The sequence below is a fragment of the Aspergillus uvarum genome (assembly GCF_003184745.1).
Source record: "Aspergillus uvarum CBS 121591 unplaced genomic scaffold BO82scaffold_3, whole genome shotgun sequence".
Taxonomy (NCBI): domain Eukaryota; kingdom Fungi; phylum Ascomycota; class Eurotiomycetes; order Eurotiales; family Aspergillaceae; genus Aspergillus; species Aspergillus uvarum.
Genome location: NW_020291300.1, coordinates 377,670 through 398,788, shown reverse-complemented (window position 1 = coordinate 398,788; position 21,119 = coordinate 377,670). Strand labels below are relative to the sequence as shown.

The 21,119-nt window shown below is 55.2% G+C and overlaps 5 protein-coding genes across 5 annotated transcripts; 3 read left to right on the top strand and 2 right to left on the bottom strand.

Annotated features, from left to right (window-relative positions):
- Positions 1-24: 24 nt before the first annotated feature.
- On the top strand, positions 25-2,088 carry BO82DRAFT_325660 (MDR family MFS transporter; the record flags this gene model as incomplete). The annotated part of the gene is made up of 9 exons (XM_025632884.1): positions 25-207; positions 259-335; positions 399-450; positions 502-676; positions 726-749; positions 806-877; positions 926-1,429; positions 1,477-1,637; positions 1,696-2,088. The coding sequence occupies 9 exons, from the start codon at positions 25-27 to the stop codon at positions 2,086-2,088; spliced, it is 1,641 nt and encodes a 546-aa protein (XP_025496701.1).
- A 223-nt stretch (positions 2,089-2,311) lies between these two features.
- met2 (homoserine O-acetyltransferase) lies at positions 2,312-4,448 on the top strand. Its single transcript, XM_025634085.1, has 3 exons — positions 2,312-2,439; positions 2,533-2,923; positions 2,976-4,448. The coding sequence occupies exons 1-3, from the start codon at positions 2,403-2,405 to the stop codon at positions 4,018-4,020; spliced, it is 1,473 nt and encodes a 490-aa protein (XP_025496700.1). The 5' UTR covers positions 2,312-2,402; the 3' UTR covers positions 4,021-4,448.
- A 2,490-nt stretch (positions 4,449-6,938) lies between these two features.
- BO82DRAFT_360796 (uncharacterized protein) lies at positions 6,939-9,090 on the top strand (the record flags this gene model as incomplete). The annotated part of the gene is made up of 2 exons (XM_025636788.1): positions 6,939-7,007; positions 7,132-9,090. 2 exons carry the CDS (start codon positions 6,939-6,941, stop codon positions 9,088-9,090), a joined length of 2,028 nt encoding a protein of 675 aa, XP_025496699.1.
- A 251-nt stretch (positions 9,091-9,341) lies between these two features.
- Positions 9,342-12,684, bottom strand: BO82DRAFT_325656 (beta-glucosidase H). The gene is made up of 3 exons (XM_025632883.1): positions 12,159-12,684; positions 11,470-12,076; positions 9,342-11,399 (listed from the first exon to the last, which is right to left on the bottom strand). The coding sequence occupies exons 1-3, from the start codon at positions 12,226-12,228 to the stop codon at positions 9,554-9,556; spliced, it is 2,523 nt and encodes an 840-aa protein (XP_025496698.1). The 5' UTR covers positions 12,229-12,684; the 3' UTR covers positions 9,342-9,553.
- Positions 12,685-12,905: 221 nt separating this feature from the next.
- BO82DRAFT_300403 (putative THO complex component (Rlr1)) lies at positions 12,906-20,950 on the bottom strand. Its single transcript, XM_025632056.1, has 3 exons — positions 20,919-20,950; positions 15,810-20,820; positions 12,906-15,743 (listed from the first exon to the last, which is right to left on the bottom strand). The coding sequence occupies exons 2-3, from the start codon at positions 20,741-20,743 to the stop codon at positions 13,292-13,294; spliced, it is 7,386 nt and encodes a 2,461-aa protein (XP_025496697.1). The 5' UTR covers positions 20,744-20,820; positions 20,919-20,950; the 3' UTR covers positions 12,906-13,291.
- Between the last annotated feature and the right edge of the window lie 169 nt (positions 20,951-21,119).

Sequence of the window (21,119 nt, the reverse complement as noted above, 5' to 3'; positions counted from 1 at the left end):
TATCTGCAGCAGAACCTCGCCTCGATGGATACACATTTGGCAGAAGAGAAGAAGAACTCGGAGGATCTCACGACCAGCCTCCCCGACATCAGCCAGATTGAATTACCCCTAGAAAAATGGATCACCGGCTGGAAGTTGACGGCTGTCTTTACAGGCATCACCGTTGTGAGCTTTTTGATGCTGCTTGACATGTCTATCATCTCAACGGTGAGTCTACTTGAGCTTCGAATGCATGAGCTACCACTAATCCCGGTGCAGGCGATCCCTAGAATCACCAGTGATTTTCACTCGCTCGACGATGTGGGCTGGTACGGTAGTTCGTATCAGCTGGCCAGGTGAGCCTCCAGCCCTACCAGTGTGGTTACTTAACACACCACACAATTGTTGACTGGACCAAGTGCTGCCCTGCAGCCATTGGCTGGCAAACTCTATGCCAATTTCAACTCGAAAGTAGGTGTCGAAGTGCTATTGCCCGTGTAGACTTCAACTCAACCTGAACAGTGGACTTTCTTTACTTTTTTCACCGTTTTTGAACTGGGGTCCCTTCTCTGCGGTCTCGCTAGCTCATCCAAGATGTTGATCGTTGCACGTGCCGTGGCCGGAATCGGAGGTGCTGGCATTCAGACAGGCGCTTTCACCATCATCGCCAACTCTGTTCCCATGAGCAAAAGACCATGTAAGCTGGAGAGAATAGTTCTCGAAGGGAACCGCTGACAGGTTTGCAGCACTGATCGGAATGTCTATGGGCAGTAAGTGTGTCACGAGCAGGTTGGTCTCAGTGAACATACGACTGACAGGACCGTAGTAGCGCAGATGGGGCTGGTGATAGGCCCTTTGCTGGGGGGTGCATTGACTGAGTATTCGACCTGGCGCTGGTGTAGGCACCTCCTGCCCTGTTCTTAGCGTATCGCTAAACTGGTCCCAGGCTTCTATATAAACCTGCCCATTGGAGGAGTGGTCGCGGCCTTGATTGCCTTTATCGACATTCCAGAGCAGCTCCACAAGCCTGCAGCGTTGACAGTTGCTCGCTCGATCCACCGACAATTGGACCTTGTTGGTTTCACCTTATTCGCTCCAGCTGCTATTCAACTGCTTCTAGCGTTGCAATACGGAGGCAACCAGTACCCTTGGAGTAGTCCTACCATCATTGGTTTGTTCTGCGGTGCAGGCTGCACCTTCATCGTCTTTCTTATTTGGGAGTCCTTCAAAGGCGCAGATGCGATGATTCCGTTCACGATCCTTTCAAATCGTGTGGTATATTGTAGCTGTCTGAATTTCGGATTCCTGATGAGTCTAATCATCTGCAAAGACTACTACGTTCCAATCTACTTCCAGGCCGTTAAGGGGGCCTCGCCCCTGTTCAGTGGCTTATTCCGTCTGCCCACTATGGTACCTCAGTTGCTTGCAGCGCTCTTCGTGGGCATGCTCGGTAAGTGGTTGCTTGTTTGGCTCTAGATCTTAACTGATATACCACAGTCGAATGCCAGGGCTACTACCTGCCCTACGTTCTCCTCAGCTCAATCTTCAACGGCGTTTCAAGTGGTCTGATGGCCACTTTCATGCCGGACACATCCATTGGCAAATGGGCTGGGTACCAGGTATTGGCAGGGGTGGGCGAAGGTATGGGTATACAGCTGGTAAGTCGACCTGAACTGTAAACATTTTGAAGAGGAGACTAAGGTCAGCGCGTCTCAGCCTATTGTTGCCGTGCAAAGCACGCTCCCACCCCCAGAGGTGCCTATTGCAATGGGCTTGCTAACTTTCAGCTCAACCCTGGGGGCATCCCTCTTCCTAAGCTTTTCGCAGACCATTCAAAACACAGGGCTGAGGGAATTGCTGCCGCAATATGCGCCGCATGTCAGCGCCGAAGAGGTGCTCACAGCGGGAGCAACAGGGTTCCGGAATGTCGTATCGGTCGCGAATCTCCATGGGGTCCTCCTGGCATATTCAAAGACCATCGACCGCGTGTTCTACCTCTGTGCGGGCTGTTCCTGCGTATGCTTTGTGGTTGCATGGGGAATGGGATGGGGTAGTATCCGGTCCGAGAGGAAAGAAGAAGCATCGAGATCGTCGGTGGAAACTGCCTAATACAATCTAGTCTGTTAAGAATGAAGAATGAAGCATGAATCATGGATCAAGACCGGCAATCCACTTTGCGTATTCATCGTATACAGATACGCATCACGTGATGCATAAGATAACCAGGGATTCCGATTGGGTGTTCATGACGCATGAGTCACCCGCGGAAAACTTGAAAATGAGGCTTGTTCCCTCTTCATTCTCCCATCCTCGTCCTGCATTTTTCCAAAAAGTTATCTCCCTCATTGCTATTGCCTTTTCCGTGATCACTTCTGTCTTCACCCTCATATTCCATCGCTTTTCTGAGGCTCATTCTCGCCGGAATGGTTACACAATCCTCTGGCGCCTCTGGCACACTCCGTCAGTATTCCACCTCCCCAGAATTTCCCCCGCCCCCGCCTCAGTTTTGCCCGTCCCCTCGGTTTTGAGGTGAATGGCTACTAAATCCCGTAGAGAGAGTCGCCTCGCAACCTGAAAACCCCTTCTCGGCCTTGATTACCGATCAATCCATTGCCATCATCCCCTCCTTCACTCTCGAGTCTGGTGTTACCTTGCATAACGTCCCGGTTGCGTACACCACTCGCGGCAAACTCTCCCCGAACGGCGACAATGTCTTGGTGATTTGCCATGCCCTCAGTGGAAGCGCTGATGTCGCGGACTGGTGGGGTCCTCTGCTTGGTGGTCCCGGTCAGGCTTTTGATACCTCGCGATTCTTTGTTGTCTGCCTGAACAGTCTGGGCAGTCCGTATGGTAGTGCCAGCGCTGTGACCTACAAGGACGGAGACCCGGAGAAGGGCCTCTATGGGCCTGAATTCCCTCTCACCACCGTGCGTGATGATGTGAGGTATGTTTTTCTCAAAGGATCATGGGGTGTACTCATGTATAACATCGACCAGAATTCACAAGATCGTGCTTGATGACCTTGGCGTGCGGCAGATTGCTGCCGTCGTGGGTGGTTCCATGGGTGGCATGCTTACCCTTGAGTACGCTTACTTCGGCAAGGATTATGTCCGCGCTATTTGTCCTATCGCCACATCTCCCCGCCACTCTGCGTGGTGTATCAGTTGGGGCGAAGCGCAACGGCAAAGCATTTACAGCGATCCTAAGTACGAGGATGGCTACTACTCCTTCGATGACCCCCCTGCGACCGGGTTGGGTGCGGCCCGCATGTCTGCCCTTCTTACATACCGCAGCCGCAATTCGTTCGAGTCTCGCTTTGGCAGAAACGTGCCTGATCCCTCCAAGCGCCAGAACATCAACGGCACGGAGAGAGTGCCTAGTCCGCCCAACGAGCACTGGGCCGTTCACAACGATGGGCACAAGAGCAGTGGACGCAGCTCCCCTGTGCTTCAGTCGCCTGCGCTTGCCCAGCCGGCCGAAATCCTCTTCCAGGACCCGCAGTTCTCTGGAACCAAGACCTTCAGCAAGACTGTCGAACCTAAGGGCAACCAGAAGAAGCTTCCGACTTATTTTTCGGCTCAGTCTTACCTTCGCTATCAGGGCGAGAAGTTCGTGAAGCGGTTTGACGCCAACTGCTACATCGCGATCACCCGCAAGCTTGACACGCACGACGTCTCGAGACACCGGGCCAGCGCAGACTCCGAGAACCCTGTCCGCGAGGCACTTGGCCAAATCGAGCAGCCTGCGCTGGTTTTGGGCATTGAGACCGATGGACTGTTTACTTTTGAGGAGCAGCAGGAAATCGCAGCTGGTATCCCGGACTCGAGATTGAAGCGGATCGAGAGTCCTGAGGGGCACGATGCGTTCCTCCTCCAGTTTGAACAGGTCAACAAGTATATCCTCGAGTTCTTCCGCGAGGTTCTTCCCGACATCATGTCCAAGGTTCCCGAGGGCGGCGCCGAGGTTGTCGATGGCGTGAACAAGCTAATCAAGAGCAGCACATTCGGCGAAGCGGAGGTGGAAGACATCACCGCCTGGTAAACTGACGCTCACGGTATCCAGATCGACTTTTGGCGCAGTCATTGCAGCCTTGACACATTATTCTTGCCTGACACCAGCAGGGGAACGAAGTCTGGTCTTTCTCTCGGCGACGAGAGGACGCGCCGGCGGCTTTCGGACCCCGCCAGGACCAGGCGCCTCGGGGAAGTAGCGGTGCAAACTATGTTTATTGTCATTCTTAAGCCAGTCAGAGAGATGAGCACTTAACTGCCTCTCTCGTTTCCTAAACAACAGGTAAGGCTGTAAAAGAAGCATCCAACTGCTCTCCATCGATAAGCCCTCACGAGGCGTGGTCTGTCTTTTGCCGGAGCAGCCACAATGCCCGGAGGGTGGTGGGCGACCTTTTCTACAAGAGTTCGATCGTACATAGTATGATGAATGAAATAGACAGATCTCGTTTTTTTGTTCGCAATATGTATTGCTTCCGTACAGCTACTTGGTAGTCTGCTCATCCTCACACACATACCTAAGGGTCTCATGTATACAGTGCAGTACTTGTCCAGACCATCAACGCACAAGACACAAGGCAACCTTCCTTTCCCTTCCATTTTACCCCATAAACCCCTTCAAGACCTTCTACCCCATATGCACCGCACGCGGAGTACGAACAGACCTCCTCCCACCCTGCACGAACAACCCTCCACCAGCGCACCTCGTAATATCCTTCTGCACCCTGCACCAGAATCCGGATTTCCTTTCCCTGTTCCCCACGAAATGCGGGGATGCGATGCAAAGCGTGTGGCACTGCATTCCCCGATACAATCAGTGATTCGATGACATCGAATGGCGTCATAAGAGTTTCGAAGCATTGGGTGGGAAGTTTACACGAGCCGGAGGATAACTTATATTGCATGGCTTCGCAGGGCTGCTACAAGCTATAGCATAGGAGGGAAAGGCGGAGGGAGTGGGTTTGATGCATGGCGGCTGGCCTGCTGTTGGAGGTGTCCGAAGTGTAAATCATACCGGTGAGTTCTGTGGTGTTGAGATTGGCTGTCGGGAGGAGGGACGAGAGGATCTGAGGGGAATGTGATGGGTCTCATTGTTGGCTGGGCCTTGGGGTCCTGGTTGGGGTTACGGTAGTCGGGGTGTTGTCGAGGTTGTCTTCTATCGATCAATCGGTTGAGATATCACTGATTGGGAGTCTGGCCTTCTGCGGTTAGAGATTAGCTGATGCGATAATCGAGCTGGGGAGTCATTTGTATAGACAAGGTGTGAGGATGGCTTGAAGCAACTATGGAGTACTTCTGGTATGCAAAAGTGGGAGGTGGTATCACATGATATCTGTTATACTGTGAGAACCCATCACATCACATCACAGCACATCACATTCAGGGTCCTTTCGTCTTCTCCCCCTCTTTCCTCTCTCGATGCCATTGCCTTCGTATGACTGCATTGAAGCTTCAATCCTGAGTAATTCAGCAGAACCCCTGTTCATCTGACAGAGTCTTCAGAGACCACGGGAATTCTGCTGAATGATAGATCCGATTTCATTCCCCCGATCGGGGTGGGAGTTCCACTCCGTCCCTCCCTTGATTCATCCCTCCCTTTCCTGGCTGGCGAATTGAGAAGTCTAATCAGCCCGCACACCCCTTGCCAGGATTTCCCTTTCCCGAAAAAAGCAATGGAATTTGTTCCGTGACTCATTCAAGCTTGCAAGGCTTGGAGCTTGAACGTTTACATGCTCAACTGCAATGGTCTGGGCACCCGGCTGTTCGTCTGTGCAATGTGAAGCTTCAATGATGTCAGTCAGTTCAGTCCTTGGTCAAGCAGAGACCGAAACCGAGACTGACAGTTGAAGCAGGAGTATCCCAACAGCGTGGAAATCTCTCATTGTTGCCAGCAAGGGTACAGTCCCACCCCGTCTGCTGCCCTCCCTCTCCCACGACACGACGATCTGGATTCGGCTGGATCCTCCCTCTCGTCTCCCTGCAGCGAATGACCGTGCTCTGTACCCTGCATTGAAGAGTGATAGTCACTGCGGGTTCAATCTCGGGGTGAGCAGGGGTCGAGAGAGATGCCGGGGGGGGGGCAAACGGTACACACAAACAATCTCCCAACACCCTCCACCGGAACAGACAGTCTGAGCGTCGCCAGAATTCAGCTCGAACTCTGTGATAGTAACCGTTCGCCTGCTTTTATGCCAACCATGCTTTCTCACCTGCCGTTTCATCCCTAACAAAAGTCTAATAGCTTGTTTCCCCGCTCGTTCTCTTGGAGTGGCCGCCGCCGTTGGGCGCGCGCGGCGCGCAGCTCCCGCGAGCCTTCCTTTGCCTTGCGAATAAGGATCGATCGTCGGGGAAATGCAATGCAGGTTGGAAGGCTATGAGACTCGTCCAGTCCTGTGCAATGTGCAATGCAAGCAAGTAGGTACTTCACATCTCTTTCGAGTCCGAGACTTTTCTGTCATCATGATGATGGGGGGAGGAGGAGGTGGCTTGCCTGCTTGACTCGGCTGGGTTGGTTTCCATTCTTCTACTTCTTGTTTGCTGTGCTCCCGAGGCTTTGAGGAATTGCCTCTTTTCTATTCATCCCCACCCCCCGCATTCCAATTCCCATTGCGCATTTCCTTTTCTCAGCTGCCCGGACAACTTTTCGGTTCATTTTTGACTCTCATTGAGTTGGGCCGAATCACGAGAGAAAGAGAGTTTGTTTTGGGCGGCTCTTTTGGGCACTCCGTTGCCCAGCGGACCAAGACGTTCAGAATCAGCCCTGGTCGCAATCGTCATTCCCATGCGAGCAAACTATTCAGATCCAGCCCTCTCGTTTGTGAAACAATCTTTTTCTCTTCCTGGGATCGATGATAGCCCATAATATCATATACAGTACTGGTCCGCGCCAATAGATCCACGTCTCTTCCCTTTTCCGATCTCACCTTCTTCTCGAAGGCCCTAACAGTGAATATGGATTTCCTGACCAAGGACCTCCTGTTGAAAAAACGCACCTCATTTTCTTTCCTCTTCGGTTCAAAAGTGTGTAACATTACCCTCTTTAATCCTCCGAGAGATCCCAAATCTGAGAAGTGTGGCAGCATGTCGCCCCTTCTCTCTGCGATTCACCAGCGTCAATGAAATGTTACTAAAGGAATAGTCACAGAAACCGACCTTCGCCCTTCACGATGACAACCTTGATGACCAACCTCCACGATACTATGATCTTTCCCCCCAGAAACATAATGACAATGCCACCGCCCAAAATGAAGCTGAAGAAGATGAAGATATGCTCTTGAGCACCCGCCAAGAGCTCTCCCCCGAGTTGGAAGCTCAAGTCCGCTACGCCTGCTCACTGCTCGTTTATCGCATCGAGCAAGGGATTTCCTCCAATTACTGCCCCAATCGCGCCAAAGAAGCGGCTGCAGCCCGAAAGAAACGTATCTCCACTATCACAGCCACCTCTACCCTTTCAGGGAGCAGTGCGGCCGCGGCTGCGCAGGTTGAGGCGAAGTACATGTTGTCCAGCACCACCAAGAAGCTTCGCAATGGGATGATTGGACGATTCGGAACTGGGATCTTTGCTCGGGATGGAAGCGAGAAACACGATTCTGGGGTTGGGTTGACACAGCAACCGAGTATAGCGACAATGAGACAGGGGCAACGGTCCAAGCTGGGATCCTCGCACTCAAATTATACCACGGCGCACCGCGAGGACTGCCCCAAAGCTGAAAAGTCGCAGGTGGGAGCCACTGCGGCTGTCGCTTGGGGAGAAGAGAGTATGATTGTCAGTCCGATCTCACCAACCGCACCCGAGGGGGAAGAGGATGTCATCATCAGCCCGATCACAGTATCGACCACGACCACGACCACGACGCAGTCAGAAACCACGGTCTACAGAACCGTGCCGACAAGCCTCTCGCCAACGGACAGTAGTAACAACGGGACGAGCAGCGAAGATACGAGCCCGACCTCGTCCGTCGACCACAACCAACAGCACATCCACCACCAATTCTTAGCCCGGGGAGCAGCTGCAGCGAAAGGGGACGCAAAAAAGCCCTGCCAACGCGACCAAGACACCGCCGCTTTCCTGTCCCCAACTGACCCGGTGCCGAACCAACACAATCTTTCCGCGTCCACAGACGAGAGCCCCGACGCCACCAACGACTCCGACGTCGAGGTGTTCCTTGATGCCGACACTGCCGCGGAGTATATCACCTCCTCCGCAGGTGGAGTCGGCGGCGTAGGCGTAGGCCCCGGAGGTGTGGCGATGCCTCTCCTGACAACCAGCACCCCCAGCCTCGGCCTCACATCCACGAACACTACTTCCGTCCGGCAATCGAGAGTCTACAACCCGCCTGCCGCTGCTACGGGATCTTCCATCCTCATCACCGAAGCAGAGATCACCGGTAACGAGGAAGAGGACACCTCCACCTCCAAGCCCAAGCGCCACTCCACATACACACCAACATACCCCGCCCACCTCCCCGACGATGAGACACTCTCAGGAACAGAGGGCGGCGAAGACGAGCCCCCGACGATAATCGACACGAACGGCAACGCCCACATCATGACCTCGGCCGAAGAGCTCGAGCGGGATCTCGGTCTTCAGCAGGCGGTGATGACCAAGATGAAGACGGGGAGTATCCTTCTCCTCTCCTCTTCGTCCTCATCCTCCTCCCCCACCACCGGGGGCATAGACAGTACGGAACGGACTCACGTCAACCGTCGCGAACCCACCACTGAGAGTGGGTACACCGGTGACGATGCTCCGACAACAACCCTCCCCTGCCTCCCAGAACCAACACACACCGTCCCGCCGCGTCGACCGGGGACCAGCGCATCGCGGTTAAAGACCTCCTGGTCGGCTCTCAGCCACTCCACGGCGTCTGTATCAGGGAAACTGCGACGGCGGTTCCGACGACATGAAGAGGATGATGACGACGACTCGGTACTTGAGCTGGAGACGGAGAGTCGTCGGGCGATGTCGACACCAACGACACTGTTTAGACGACTAGCGGGTTGGCTGACTGGCCGAGGAAGTCCCAGGGAAAAGGATGAGGAGAACCACCTCCCCAGAATGTCGTCGGGTCTCGAAGGGGTGCTGCCGTATCAGGGCACGTGAATGAGTTTTCATGAATGAATAAATAACGTTTTGCAAATCAACAACTCATCCTTGAAATGCGTTCCGGAGATGTCCTGTGTATGTATGTCCGGGTTACGTTATTCGGAGTGTATTTATAGTGCTAGTCGAGCCACCTGGAGGTGAAATTTATGATCGTACGTATACCGTTAAAATCGGGAACTGATTGATGTATGCTAGGTCGGATATCTGCTACGTTATGTAGATGACACGAGGTCTGATAGCAGAGACAGCCAGTCATGAATGTAGATGTATATTCATAAGGTATCCATCAAGTCATAGCATATTTCGTGGGAACATATAACCAAACTTCGACTATAACCAGTATAGAGATAGAGAGAGAGAGAGAGAGAGAGCAACCTTGGTATGGAGACAGTCCTATCTCTCGGAACGAGATCGCCCGAGCGTAACCGATCAGGCCCCAACCACGGGCAGATACATGGGGCTACAGCCCCAGCCAGAACCGAGTCTTCTCGACCGTGAACTCGCCCTGCAGGACCCCGTCCCCGGTGCCCGTGACCTGCACCGCGTAGACGCCCTTCTCCGACGCCCACTTGGCGCGCTGCTCATCCCACCAGCTCGTGGCCAGCTTCTTCTCGACGGTGATCTCGACCTCCTTGGTCTCGCCGGGCTGCAGGTGCACCTTGGCGAAGCCCTTGAGCTCGCGCTTGGGCCGGTTGACGCCCGTCCGGGGCGGGAGGACCCACAGCTGCACGATCTCGGCGCCGGGCAGGGGGCCGGTGTTGGTGACGGACACGGTGGCGGTGATGGGCTCGCCGGCGGCGGCGAGGTATGGCTGTTCCTGCCCCAAAGCGGTGACGCGGAGGTTCTGGCGGGTGAAGGTGGTGTAGGAAAGGCCGTGGCCGAAGGGGAAGAGCGGGGCGAGGTCGAGCTTCTCGTAGTACTTGTAGCCGACGTAGACGTCCTCGCCGTAGAGGACGCGGCCGCGCTCGGACCGGAAGTTCAGGAAGCTGGGGTTGTCCTGCAGGCGGACGGGGAAGGTGACGGGCAGCTTGGCGGCGGGGTTGACGTCGCCGTACAGGACGTCGGCGATGCCGTTACCGCACTCGTTGCCGCCGAACCAGGCGTGCAGGAGGCCCTTGGCCTGGTGCACCCAGGGCATGGTGACGGGCGTGCCGCTCTGGATGACGACGACGGCGTTGGGGTTGGCGGCCAGCACGCGCGCGATCATCTCGTCGCTGCCGGGGGGCAGATCCATGTGGTCGCGGTCGTGGCCCTCGGTCTCCCACTCGCTGGTCAGGCCCGCGAAGATGACGACCTGCTCGGCGCTCGCGGCCAGGTCCACCGCGTGCGAGATGAGGTCCTCCTGGGTGACTTGGCGGCAGGCGCCGAAGCGGAACCCGCCGGGGCCGAAGATCACGACGCCACGCATGTCCAGGTCGGAGGTCGGGGCGCTGCCGAACTCGAGGAGGATGCGGTACATCTGGCCGGCCTTGAGGGCCTTGGAGCCCCGTTCTTCGACGGTGGCGTTGCCGAAGAAGGCGGTGCCCTGGCGCTGGTTCTTGGTGTTGTCGACGACGACCTCGCCGTCCACGTAGAGCTTGCCGGTGCCGACGACGGTCACGCCGAAGTCGTAGACGCCATCCTCCTCCGGGGTGAAGTAGCCTTCCATGTCGACGTAGAAGGTGAAGGATTTGATCTTGGGGTTGACGTAGTCCATCAGGAAGCCGCTGGACGAGACCAGGTGCAGCTCATCGACCAGAGTCCGGTTCGCCTCGGACGCGGGCTCGTTGTACACCCGGAACTTGAAGCCGGTCTGACCATCTTCCGTCTTGAGGAGCGGACCCAGTAGGGGGAGTTCCTTGTGTGAGTAGACGCCCTGGGCGAACTGCACCGCGCCCTGGCTCTTGGCCGAGACGCCCTCGAACGGGGTCACCGTGTAGTACGGGTCCAACGACGCGGAGCCACCTCCGCAGTAGGCGGCGAATTTAGCGTTGGGCCCGATGACTAGGATCGACTTTTCCTTTTTCAAGGGGAGGATATTGTCCTCGTTCTTCATGAGTACCACCGACTCCGCTGCTGTGCGACGAAGAAGCGCCTGGTCCTCCGGTCGGTTCAATGACTTCTCCTCTGCTTGCTCGGGGATACCGAGCGGGTCAACCCAATTGACCAAGTTGAGAACATTGCGCACTCGCTCATCCATGACGAACTCGGCGACCTTGTTCGAGGAGATGGCATGTGCCAGGGCCGTTCCACGCCAGCGTGTCTTGCCCGGCATCTCGAGATCTAAGCCCGCATCGATAGCGTCGGAGGTGCTGTACGTTCCGAACCTGTATGCAAGGAATCAGCTTTCTGAACCCTACTACCAAAACATCTGGATTGGAGAGGACCGCGACTCACCAATCACTCATCACCAGCCCATCCCATCCCCACTCTTTCCGGAGGATATCTGTGATGATCTCCTTGTTCTCGCTCACATGCGTCCCATTGACTTTGTTATACGCGGTCATGACGCACGCTGTCGGGCAGATGCGCATCGCCAGCTGGAACGGCAGGAGGTAGACCTCCCTCAACGCCCGGTTTGTGATGATCGTGTCGACTGCCAGACGCTCGTGCTCCTGGTCATTGCAGACAAAGTGCTTCAGCGTTGCCGCAACGCCCTTCTCCTGTACACCCCGACAGTAGTGGCCTGCTAGAGTCCCGGACAGGACTCCGTCTTCGGCGTAGGACTCGAAGCCTCGACCGCCCAGCGGGGACCGCTGAATGTTGATGGTCGGACCGAGAATGATGTGCGAGCCCTTGGCGATGGACTCCTCGCCCATCAGCCGTCCGACTTGGTGCAGCAGCTCCGTGTCCCAGGTCGCACCGAGGGCCGTTGCGCACGGGAAGCAGGCGGCAGGAACGCCGTTGAAGAAGCGGGTGCCCCGCACGCCGTTGGGGCCATCGGACATGCGGAGAGAGGGAATGTTCAAACGGGGCACAGCGGCAGTGTGCCAGAAGTCAATGCCTGATGAGATTGGAAGAGGGTGGATTAGAGACACACAAACGCTAGTTCGGATGGCATGTTGATGTGGTCTGTAGTAACTCACCTGCTGTGAGGGCCACCTTCTCACCGAGCGTGAGCTCTTCCAGGGTTTTCTCCACGTCTAAGCGAGTCATTTTTGCGAGTGCTATACTCCAACAATTTCTATACTCGTTTTGTTGTTTTTGGTTTTTAAGGTGGAGAGTTTGACCACTCCGGAGCGAGGAAGGGTAGGATGAAATTGAAAGAGGGATCTATTGTCCAGGGAGGAGGTGGGTTAAGGATAAAGCGATAGAGCGATAAGACGATAAGAGAATAGGCGGGGGAAGGAATGCCGTCATAATTTAACCGGGCAGGAAAGGAAATGAGGGTCTAGATATAGTCCTTGTTTCTGGTGGGACTGAGTCAGTCGTCGCATTGAAGCCGGCGGATGTCGCACACAAGCTCCCCGCCTCCAAGAGCACAGAGCCCGGGGGGACCCCAGTCTAGGATCCACCACGATCGCATGGATGGATCGTGAGTCCATGACGGATGATCGGTTGGTAGGGCCGGGATGGAGGTTGAACCGTCTGGGCGTGTTGACCGTGAGAAAGATGAGACCTGATGGTGAGCAAGAAGGAAGGAAAGACGAAGCCGAAGATTAACCGGCGAGGGGCGGAACGGAATGTCGGCCCGATTGCCTGTCATTTTGTCAAGGCCCGCGACCGAAAGGGAAATTCTCCTTGCTGCTGCTGGCCAGTCAACTGGTCAGGCACTGGGCAGTGGAAACCATTGCTGCTTCAGGAAGAATCAATCATCAGATCGGTGTGCAACACTCCCATTGCAATGCAACTGGCCAGCCTGGCCTCGTCTCATTATCAATTGCCTCGTACGTGGTTGGTCCTTAGTATGTTACACAGATACATGCAATTCACTCCCCGGGTTTATCACAAGCAAGCGAGCAAGCTCAGCCAATGGATGCGTTCAATCAAAAAGTCCTAACACCGTCCAACAATGCATGGGATCCAGTGCACAAGATACAGAGTAAATCAATAGAAGAGAGGGAGATGTAGAGAGAGAAAAGAAAAGGCGGAGAAAGAGAGGTCGGGAATGTGTAAGAAGGCGTGAGAAAATTGAGTATAGAGGGTGTCGGGGAGATAGAGCAAATGAAACAAAGAAAACACATTGTCATGCAGTACAGGTCATTCTGCAGTTACCAGACTAACCCCCACGTCGTGGACGTTTGCTTTCACCACCCATGCGCATTCCTCCTCGTCCGGCTCCCTCGCCATGAGTTCCGTCGTCTCCCGGTCGATTGCGCTTACGGTGAGGCCCTCCGCCAGCACCGTCACGATGATATTCCCGCTCTCGCTGGCGATCACGGTTGCGATCGCGGTCTCGCCCTTCGCGCCCACCGCTCCAGCGTCGTGGCTCCTCCTCTGAGCCAGCAGGTGGTGGCGGGGGAGGTGGAGGTTGCCCTCCAAGGGAAGATGGCGGCCTAAGACGTCCTTCCTGGTCTTGACTGCTCGGGGCAAGGTCCGATCCTTCTTCACGGTCACGTCGTCGCCGATTGTCCTCGCGTGCTCCAGCACCCCGCCGAGAGACCTCACGAGACTCGAAGCGCTCTTCGCGCGGAGTGCCCGCTCCAGCATCGCTGCGACGACTGCGCTCACGCTCATAATCGCGTGTACGATCCCGATGTTCCTCCCGTCGAGAGCTACTCCGTGATCCTTCATCCTCGCCGCCGCCGCCGCCGCCGCCGCCGCCGCGACGCTCGCGTTCTCGCTCTCGATCGTTGCGATCCTGGTTGAAGCTACCGCCCGAAGAATACCGCATGGATCGCCGGCTCTCGGAACCGCTCTCATCCATCAACTCGCCTCGTCCATTACTAAACCGGTTCCGAGGATTGTCGTCCTCCAGGTATGATGCTCCTGATGGCCGTGAGGCAAGCAAATCGGGTCTCCCTTGAGAAGGAGGGCCAAGGCGACCACCCTCCTCCAAGCCCACGGGAGTCTGAGGGCGCGTTGACTGCGGCGACGGCACGTTCGCCCCACCCGATTGTCGATTGGCACCCCGACCACGGATCATAGGGCCTGGATTGCGGTCAGGCGGCCCTCCGGACTGCTGTAGCATGTTGTTAATCCCAGCAAAGCGTTTGTCGCCACGGCCTCGTTCACCACCACCACCACCACCACCACCAAAGCCGGGCCCAGAAGGTGGGCCACGAGGGCCAGATGATGGCCCACTCGGGGGTCCAGCAGCCCCTCTGGGACCGGACGGAGGAACACCAGATGCAGGAGATGAGGGAGGGTGCGAGCGAGGGTTGCCCCCATAGGAAGTGTCTTTAGGCTGTTGTTGAAGAACCTTCAGCCGGTCAGGATGGATTCCACTGGTGTCGAGCTTCTCGGTGGTAGGCGATGAGGGGCCCGCTGAAGAAGGCTGATCAGGTGCACCTCGAGCATTCTGACGACCAGGTCCTGTTGGGGGCTGACGGTCGGGTGCAGTTCCAGCGTTAGGACCGGAACCTGGGGGACCAGTGTGGGATGTGCCGGACACATTGCGTCCACCTCGTCCTGACATGTTCCTGCCGCGGGGACCCAAGGGCACATCGGCAGGTGGCTCTGGCTGCCTCAAGCGTCCGGCCGTCATGTCGATGCCAGGGTCAGAGTCAAGGGTTTGCCGACCGAACCGTTCGCTGCGGGGTCCTGTTGGCATATCTTCGCCGCGCAGTTGCTGCTGAGAATAGTTGGCAGATCGGCGATCATCAGACGGAAATCGTTCCGGTCGATTCGGTGGCTCCATGCGCGCAGGCGACAATGCTCGTGTTGGTAGGGGTCTCCGCTCATCTCTTTCCTGCCGCCCTGAATCGCCCCTACGGAAATTGTCCCCAGTCCGCTCGGGGTGATCATGGATCATGTCCAGCCGATCAGGGTGGGTTGGTGGACCTGGTCGGGCATTTGGCAGGCTCTCACGGCCATCAGGACGCAGCCGGCCAGTCCGATCTGGCCAGTCGTTCTCCCGGAGAGACCGTCCATCTCGAAGAGGAGGGCCACGGAATGGCTCGTCTACAGGAGGCCGCCCAGGAAAGTCGCGATCAAGGCGACCATATGCCCGCCCATCACCCATGGCTTGATCAAATGGTCGATTATATTCGTGTTCCCCATCAAATCGACCGCCACGGGGATATTCTTGATGTCGATCACGTCGATTCTCCATTAGATCAGGTCGTGGGGGCAGTCGCCGGTTCGGCAGGTGCGTTTGAGTACGGGGGTTTGGTGTCCCGGATGGAGCTCTGTCGAAGTCGGGGCGCTTTGGGATATTGGGCGGTGGCCTGCTAGGCTCAGGACCTTTAGATGCGGCTGACGACTCGGCAGTCAATGCAGGAACGTGGGGGCGAGGAGCAGATTCGCCTTCAGATGGCGCTGCAGGAAGAGGTGTCTCTTTATCGTCCGATGTCTGAGCGCGGCCACTCGGGCCTGGGGTCTCGGTAGGTTGGGTTTCAGCTGCATTAGGCTGAGAAGCTGCGGTGGTATCAGACGTCTCGGCTTGTTGAGCTGATTGGATGCTTTCTTCCGCAATTCTCGCTGGAGCATCGGCCATTTTTGCATCCTCAATCTCACCATCTTCAACCTCTACTCGAGTTAAAGCCTCGGTGTTTATAGCGTCTGGGTTTCTGCAATGACAAAATCGTGCGTTAGGACATCTGCCGCCAAGGGAACGTTGACTTGTAGGGACTTACTCATTGGCCGCTGTAGGTCTGAATTCGGGCGCAGAAGCATTCAAAGAAGCCGGGGTTCCAGATTGAGGCCGCGGCGTACCGGGCTTTCCTGTGGCGTTGGGTGCATTCACTTTGCCCGGCGCCGGTTGATTAGCGATCATGAACGCCTGGGGAAGTAGCCATTTCTTTTCGCGTCGGTTGAGATCACCAATGAGCGAAGCAGCGGGGATCTTGACATCATCACGTTCGTCATTCTCGCTGAGAGCTTTCATGCTTTTTTGCATGTCTCGACCGATCCAGTTCACTGCAGGGAAATGCTGGACGACAGCCTTCAGCACACTAATAGAGTTACGAATGTGCATGTATTCTCCTCCATTCAAGCATGTTTTCAATGCGGATGCCAGGAGACGGTGCCATTTGTACAGCAGGCGCCGGAAATCCTCATATTCGAGGAAAGTGGTGGGTTTTCCTTCGAGATCAGTATTCATGGCGAAACCTGGAAGATCTTTTTTGTTTCCAAAGGCTTCCTTCTCATAGACCGTCTTGTCTGCATGCCAGCGACTGAGATCGCGGATGACCTCGTTCAGGAATCGACCAAGATTGTCCGCCTCCTTGGATGTGCATTGAAATATCAAAGCTGTCAGTCGTTGCTCCTTGAAAAGTTGGTCTAGGAGGCCGACTGTCCGGAAATTGGGGGCACCCGTTGTATGAAGAAACTTGAGCATCTTGAAACAATAGAACGCATCAACGGATGATAAGAGCAGGCGAGGCAAAAAGCACTGCTCCAACAGAGCAACGTTGAGAGCATCGTGCTTGCCACGCATGCCCACAAACCATCTGTCTTTCTCTTTCTGCAATTTCGTCCTTGTCTGACCATAGGCTTTCAGATGAGATTTGTTCTCCTCTAGGATCCGATCCTGCAGTTGTGTCAGTTGCTTCTTCTCGCGCTCTTTTCGTTGCGTGCCGGCCATGCTGATGTCGGATCGGTCATTATTGATCGCAATGACTTTGCGTTTCTGGCGGTCAATCTCATCTTCGTAAGCTTTTTGCGGAATGTGAACATCGTAAAGTGACAGTTGCCAGAAGGTAACGTAGAACTGGAGACCGACAGTACCCCAGGTATCAACAGGCAGGGCCGCCTTGATTTGATCATGGAGGTCTTGGATGACTGGATTGAGAGAGGGCGCCTCGGCGGGTGCGGGGATGGCAGTGGTTGTTTCCGCATTACCCTGTGCATCACCTGCGGTCTCGGGCTTCTCCTGGTCCACTTCCATAGTGTGTTCCGCCGATGGCTCCACTGCAGCAGGGGTTGTCTCTCCATCTTCTCCTGTATCCATCTTTTCACCCTCAACCTTTAGCTGACGCTTGTCCTCTGCATCCCGATGCGCTGCTCCCGCATCCTCATCCTGTCCTTCCTTTTCAATATCCGCAATTCTTAGCGCGATACTTGGCCTTCGAATCCAAAAGGCCACCTCTGGTTGAATGCCATATTCACTGATAAGGGATGCCAAATCGGGGACGAATGAATCGAACTCCTCGACAGTGAGATTGCTGCGAAGCAGGTCGAGGTACTGTGTCAGAATGCGGTGAATCTCGTCAAAAATGTTACCCAGCAGCTTCAGCTCAGAAGCGCCTTCAGTTTCCTTGAAAATGCAAGTCAGACGTTCTTGGGCAATAGCGATAAGTAGTTGCCCGGCGAGCTTGGACACAGTCAAAGATTTCATGAGTCGTCTCGAGGTCATCTTTGATTCGTGGCGTTTGTCTAGCAGCTGCAGGATAGTTTGAGCTCGAAGGACCTCGCCACCGGCCATGGCCTGGATTTGTGCCTCGTTGAAGTTGGTGTCTGTGATAATGCCTGCCATGGAACTAATCAATTGCTCCAAGACGATGAGATCTGTTGAATTGCCCTGTCGCAGCTGCTCGACGACGTACTGCAGCAAGGGAGCAGGGTCCATGACAGAGTATCTTTTAAATGTTCTTCCTGCAAAGGTGGACAAGGCGTTCAGCCATCGACTGGTCAATAGACCACTTTCTTGTACACGGCTCCGACCCTTTTGGCCAAGAGAACTGATCAGAGCCCAGGTCAGAATATCATATCCAAGGTAAGTGAAGTAGCGTGCGCATTCCACAACAACTTCGATAAGGTTCTCGTAGGATTCGATCTGGTTGATGGCGACATTGATGACAATTCCGGGGTTGGCATAAGCGATCTTGGCCAAGGCACGAGCCATTGGACGAATATTTGTCTTACTCAGTCGCTTGAGGACGTCTTTCGTCTCAGCTCTTGCTTGGTCGAAGGCGGATTTGAGGTCCGGTAGTCGAGACGTCTGTCCTGAGTTCCACTCCGCGTACATGTTGTAACGGGTCTCTCTGGAGAAGAAGCCGACAAGGTCGAAGACTTCATTCACAACTCCAGGATTAGCCTTTGTAAGACTGATGGACGGAACCAGAAGTCTCTTGCAAAGGTCTTGCCAACGCGCCCTATTCTCGGGGGAGTCGTCTCTGCTGAGACTATCCTTTCCGATTCGCGCAAGTTTCGAGAGCAGACTGGAGTCCTGACCAATCTTATGACCTGATAGGTTGAGGAATGAAGAGCAGAGCGCGAAAACATCGTCAACCGACTGGCAAATGGGAACGTTGTCAGCCCAGTCATCCCAGTAGAATCGATAGTCGGTGCCGTCGTTGGTATCCTCCTTGTCCAGCTGTGCCCATCGTAGAACGCGCCGTGGTGGTGCTTGAGCCAGACGAATCTGACCCTTTGCCAGGCCTGCTTGATCTTGGCTCGGGATCTGCTTCTGTTCGCTGAGCCCCTCAGCAGAGGGTAGGGGACGCAACGAAGCATAGACCTTGCTAAGACAGTGATGAAGGATACGGTGGACAAATTCCGGGAGCTCGGGATAGACGTCCATGAGCCAAGGGAATTTGCTGAGGATGAACAAAGACTCCGGAAGGGCGCCGATTGCCAGGAGACTTTTCAATAGCATAACCTTCTGATCAGAAGGTTCCGGCAGCTCTTCCTCTTCTGCCTTCGCAGCGGCAGCTTTGTCCAGTTCTTGATCCTTTCCGGGAGTGGCGGATCGGGTCTCGGATTCACGAATGCGAGGCATGGGTAGAGTGTCATCCGATAGAGCACCGGCCATCATCAAAGCATTAACACCACCTCCCGGACGTGCAGCTCTCTCTCTTTCAGCCTTCTCCTTTAGCTTCTCCTCCTTCAATGCATCCATTGAATCGTCTGGTCTCCAGAGATGGGGGTATAGGTCGCGCAGGGAGATAAAGCCCACCTTGATCAGAAGAGCTGCCAGGTAGATGAGATTGTCCGGAAGAACATCTGATTTTGAGCGAGCCTTGGAGGAGTAGAAGCGCAACTTGAAACCAAGAAGCTGAGCCGCGACTCGACTACCTTTAGGCGGCAATGTGCCTGTCTCCTCGATCCACTTTCGCATTGACTTTTCTTCCTCAGAAAGACTGTTGCTTTCAGGAAGTATCCGCTGGACCTCTTCCTGAGTAACAGGTCGTCGGCCAATCTCAAAAAAAGCCCGGATCCCAATCTCTCTCACCCGGTCCCAGAAGTCGCGATCGCGCTGTTCGTTCGCAACCATGATGTCGGATCGCTCTTCATCGGTAGTCGCCCACCCAGTCGATCCGGGTAGGGCCCACCGGGGGAGACCAGAATCGCGATTTCCACCTTCCATATTGCGGAAGTTGTCCTCCTTCGGCCACCATGAACTCGCTCGCAAGAGTTTAACGAAGAAGCGATACTGTTTCACCAGGACCGCTGCAAAGACATCAAGAGTGACGTCGAGTACACGGCCAACATCCATGTCGAAAGCACCGATCATCGCCTTCACCTTTTCGAAGGTGTCTTCCACCACTTCACTGGATGGAGGCTCATTGTTACTGGTTGTGAAAAGTTCGGTTAGAAGCTTGGAATAACCTTCGGATTCCTCGCGTAGAAGATTGTAGTTTGACTGCCGGTACAAGAGGTTTGTCTGCTTGCGAATGCCCATACGAGTGAAGGTTTCGCGGACGAGTCCGAGCGATTGAAGGAGTTGCGTGTCGAGCTGCACGCGCATAAGAGCTGGGTTGATGCCAGTGGAGTATACAAGCGGTCTCAGAGCATTGTTTGACGTGTCGGTATCGGTAAGAATGGACAGGGTGTCCAGGAAAAGAGACTGCGTGTCAAGGGTGCTTGAAGTGGATTGCTCCCCGTTCATGTCGACGTTCTCCGCAGTAACATCATCGCCAATTATGTCTCTGGCTGCTGAGCCCGCGTGGTCTGGTGGTAGTCGACCGTACAGGGCTGAGCGAATAAGCTCTTGGTATACGGACGCCAGACCAGAAGCATCTTGCGTGTTTTTCGCTTGTATACCCTTCTCCACGACTTCCTTTCTACCAGAGACGGCCCAGTGGTCGATCACTTGTTGTGTAACGTACTCGTAGTCGTACGGTTGTGGTGGGCCGAGAGGAGGCTGCACGGGAGCATTTGATAGTCGCATTGGAGGCGCAGGAGCGGGCGTTGGCGCAGGTGACGGTTGGGTCTGCGTCTGAGGTTGCGGCTGTGACGGGGCCGATGAATTTACAGGTGAAGGTGACGGAGAAGGTTTGTTCTGGTCGGCATTCGCAGAAGTCCCGTTAATCTGATTGGGTTCAGGCACATCTTTCGCTGGAGCGCTGCTAGGCGGGGACATGGCCGTGTCCCTCCGACCGCCAGGAAAGTTCTGGCTCTCGCCACTGGGCCGTCGACCCATATTCGTATTCCCTCCTCTTCCTCGGCCGGGGGGCCTTCGTCCGCGGCCACGCGAGTCGTAATCACGAGATTGTGGACCGTGATTGTGTTGCGCCATAATGAGATTACCTGGTCGATGGGGGGATGGTCGTAAACCGTCGTTCCCGGAATCGCCAGACCACGATCGATCGCCTCTTTTTCTCTTTCCTCCGGCACCTGGAGCCATGACAGGGCTGATCAAAGCTAGAGGGCTGAGGGGGAGAACAAATAAGTCCCGGACAGGTCGCAGGGCATGCGGCGAACCTAGATTGGAGACGGTCAGCTTCCTCAATGGGCTAAGAATGGGGATGATTGAAATGAAATGGTCAATTTTCGATGCATGTAGAGAAAAGGGCAACAACCTGCTGTGGAAGACTCATGCGAAGGGGTCAAAATGGATAAGCCGACACCTGGGGAGAAGTTTCAAGGTCCGTTTGCTGGGATCGGCGAAGGTGATGGCATCAGACAGGTTCGCAATGGAACAAAGCGGCGGCTGGGCGGGTATCGCGTCTCTGTCGCTTGCCGTATTCCGCGCTCCACCCCAATTGACTTTGCTAAACACA

Coding starts and splice junctions, on each gene's coding strand:
- BO82DRAFT_325656 (XM_025632883.1), bottom strand. CDS start 12,228: ATGACTCGCTTAGACGTGGAGAAAACCCTGGAAGAGCTCACGCTCGGT. Junction 12,077..12,158: donor GAAGGTGGCCCTCACAGCAG/GTGAGTTACTAC, acceptor CAATCTCATCAG/GCATTGACTTCTGGCACACT. Junction 11,400..11,469: donor GGGCTGGTGATGAGTGATTG/GTGAGTCGCGGT, acceptor CCTTGCATACAG/GTTCGGAACGTACAGCACCT.
- BO82DRAFT_300403 (XM_025632056.1), bottom strand. CDS start 20,743: ATGGCTCCAGGTGCCGGAGGAAAGAGAAAAAGAGGCGATCGATCGTGG. Junction 15,744..15,809: donor AGACCTACAGCGGCCAATGA/GTAAGTCCCTAC, acceptor TTGTCATTGCAG/AAACCCAGACGCTATAAACA.
- met2 (XM_025634085.1), top strand. CDS start 2,403: ATGGTTACACAATCCTCTGGCGCCTCTGGCACACTCC. Junction 2,440..2,532: donor TGGCGCCTCTGGCACACTCC/GTCAGTATTCCA, acceptor TAAATCCCGTAG/AGAGAGTCGCCTCGCAACCT. Junction 2,924..2,975: donor ACCGTGCGTGATGATGTGAG/GTATGTTTTTCT, acceptor AACATCGACCAG/AATTCACAAGATCGTGCTTG.